Genomic DNA, 2,105 nt, shown 5'->3' with positions numbered 1-2,105 from the left:
CCGTCCTGCTGGGTCACAATGAGGTCACAATCGACTCACCGCAGTGAGTTTCCTGGCTAAGAGCAACAGGGCCGTTGTTAACCTTAACCACCCGCCAGCCTGCGCCAACTGCCACTCAGTGCCACCCTGCAGACAGACCACCCCTCCCTAGGGCCTCCAAAGCCGACTCGGTGCCACCCTGCAGACTGCCCCACAGAGAAAGATGAGGCCGTCTGTTCCCAGCAAGATTCAGAGCCTCAGACCCCTACGGGGTTGTTGCACTTTCCTACAGGGTCACCACGAGTCGGAAATGATTTGACAGCAAATGATGGTTACGGAAAGCAGGCCTTTAACATGGGGAATGGTGGCTGGCTGCAGTAATGGCCGGCTAAAAGCGGTCTACTAAGGAGCCCAGGTGGTGCAGTGGACTCGGGTTGGGCTGTGATCGCACAGTCGGCAGTTTGAAGTCGCCAGCAACTGCTCGGGAGAAAGACGGGGCTTCCTACTCCCATAAATGGTTACCGTCTCGGAAACCCCCAGGGGTCACTGTGAGTCCGCACTGACTGACTGGCAGTGAGCTTGGTTTGGTTGAATGTGGCTAAAACAGGACTGGCACGTGAGCCAAAGCGAGTCAGTACCTTAGTCCACCGGCAAAGCTTCACACCCGAGTGACTTCCAATCAGCTGGTAGCCTGAAAGGACACAAGGGACAGACAAACACATGAGCAGGGCTGACGCCAGGCCTCCAAACAATCTTTTCAGAATTTTAACACAATCACTCCTTCTCTGCTTGCATTACAGCATCCAAGTCACCCGCGGCAGAAAGCATTAACGGTCTAACTCACAAAATGAGCGAAAGTGTACACGCTTCTACACACGGAGGAGTCTGGTGGCATAGTGGGTGAGGCGTGGGGCTGCTAACTACAAGATCAGCCGTTCAAACCCGCCAGCCCCTCTGAGGGAGAAAGGTGAGGCTGTCTGCTCTAGTCAGGACTGACAGCCTTGGAGACCTACAGGGCAGTTCTACTCTGTCCTGTGGGGTGCTGTGAGTTGGAATCAACTCGATGGCGGCGGGTTTGGTTTGGGTTCTAAAATACGGACTCGGACAAGACGTCCCCTCCCTGGATGACAGCACTTCAGAGGACAGCCCTGAAGATACCGCTCAGGGAGAGCGGCCGGTCCGACCCGCCCACATGGGGGCAAACCAAGAAGGGAGTGCGACAGACCAGCCATGGAAGCAAAGACAGGAATCCCAATAGCAGAGGAGCAACGGGGCTTGCAGGAGGCTGAGGACCAAAGGGTGTAAGTGCTGTTGGGTACGCAGGTCCCAGGAGCTCCCGGTAAAATGATTAAAAAATGAAATAAAATGTGGACTCGGGACCCACCCGGCAATAAAAGCCTCCTCCAAATTCACAGGGGTACAGTAAGCACCCTATTCCGGGCCGAACTTGGTTCCAGGAGGAGACAGCAGCCACACTCCACCAGCTTGGACCAGCGAACCACCAGCCCAATCAAGCCCAGCTATGGGCACCGATTCCAACCAGCACAGAGCTCACAACCTTTGCAAACTCGGGAAAGTCTTCTCCAAGCACGAACTAGAGCCCAGTGGCCCAGATGAAGGGTGAGGAACCAGCACCAGGCGCCCCTGGCGAAAGATGCAGACTAGGATCAGAGCCGGCGAGCTTCACGGTGAGGGGCATCCGTCACTCAGCAAAGGATAAACACCGGATGGGGCCAATGCAAGCGGATACACACCAAGACAAAGCCCCGCAGGCCAAAGGGAACAGACTTTGGAGGTTGCCCAGGGAGGGAAGGTGAAGCCATGCACTGGAGGGCTGACAGGTGTTGACTGTGGTGAAAGGGAGGCTGGAGAGCCAGAAGTGGGGAAAGAGAAGTGAGGAGTGGGGGGAGGGAGAGATACATGGGGAGGCTGATCAATGGTCTAACTCTCGAATACACAGAAGATAGTCTGAAATGTACACCCTCCGCCTACTTCACAAACTTTCAAAACTCATGAGGGTTTTTTTTTTTAAAGGGCGATTATATAAAAGTTTTACACATCGACCAACAAGACAAGCAACCCAATCAGCCCATGGCCGGGGACTTGAACAGACAGCTCCCTAACGA

General features: G+C 54.7%; 1 protein-coding gene across 1 annotated transcript in view; it reads right to left on the bottom strand.

Annotated features, from left to right (window-relative positions):
• Nucleotides 1-2,105, bottom strand: part of LOC101654926 (S-adenosyl-L-methionine-dependent tRNA 4-demethylwyosine synthase TYW1) — an 82,568-nt gene that overhangs the window by 61,004 nt on the left and 19,459 nt on the right. Inside the window, exon 9 of the mRNA XM_045284522.1 lies at nucleotides 618-670. Within this exon, the coding sequence (XP_045140457.1) occupies nucleotides 618-670 (53 nt within the window). The remainder of the gene's footprint in view (nucleotides 1-617; nucleotides 671-2,105) is intronic.

Source organism: Echinops telfairi, unplaced genomic scaffold, assembly GCF_000313985.2.
Source record: "Echinops telfairi isolate 266 unplaced genomic scaffold, ASM31398v2 ScPeMD7_5;HRSCAF=22, whole genome shotgun sequence".
NCBI classification, from domain to species: domain Eukaryota; kingdom Metazoa; phylum Chordata; class Mammalia; order Afrosoricida; family Tenrecidae; genus Echinops; species Echinops telfairi.
Note: the sequence above shows the minus strand (reverse complement) of the source record. Positions and strands in the feature narration are given on the sequence as shown.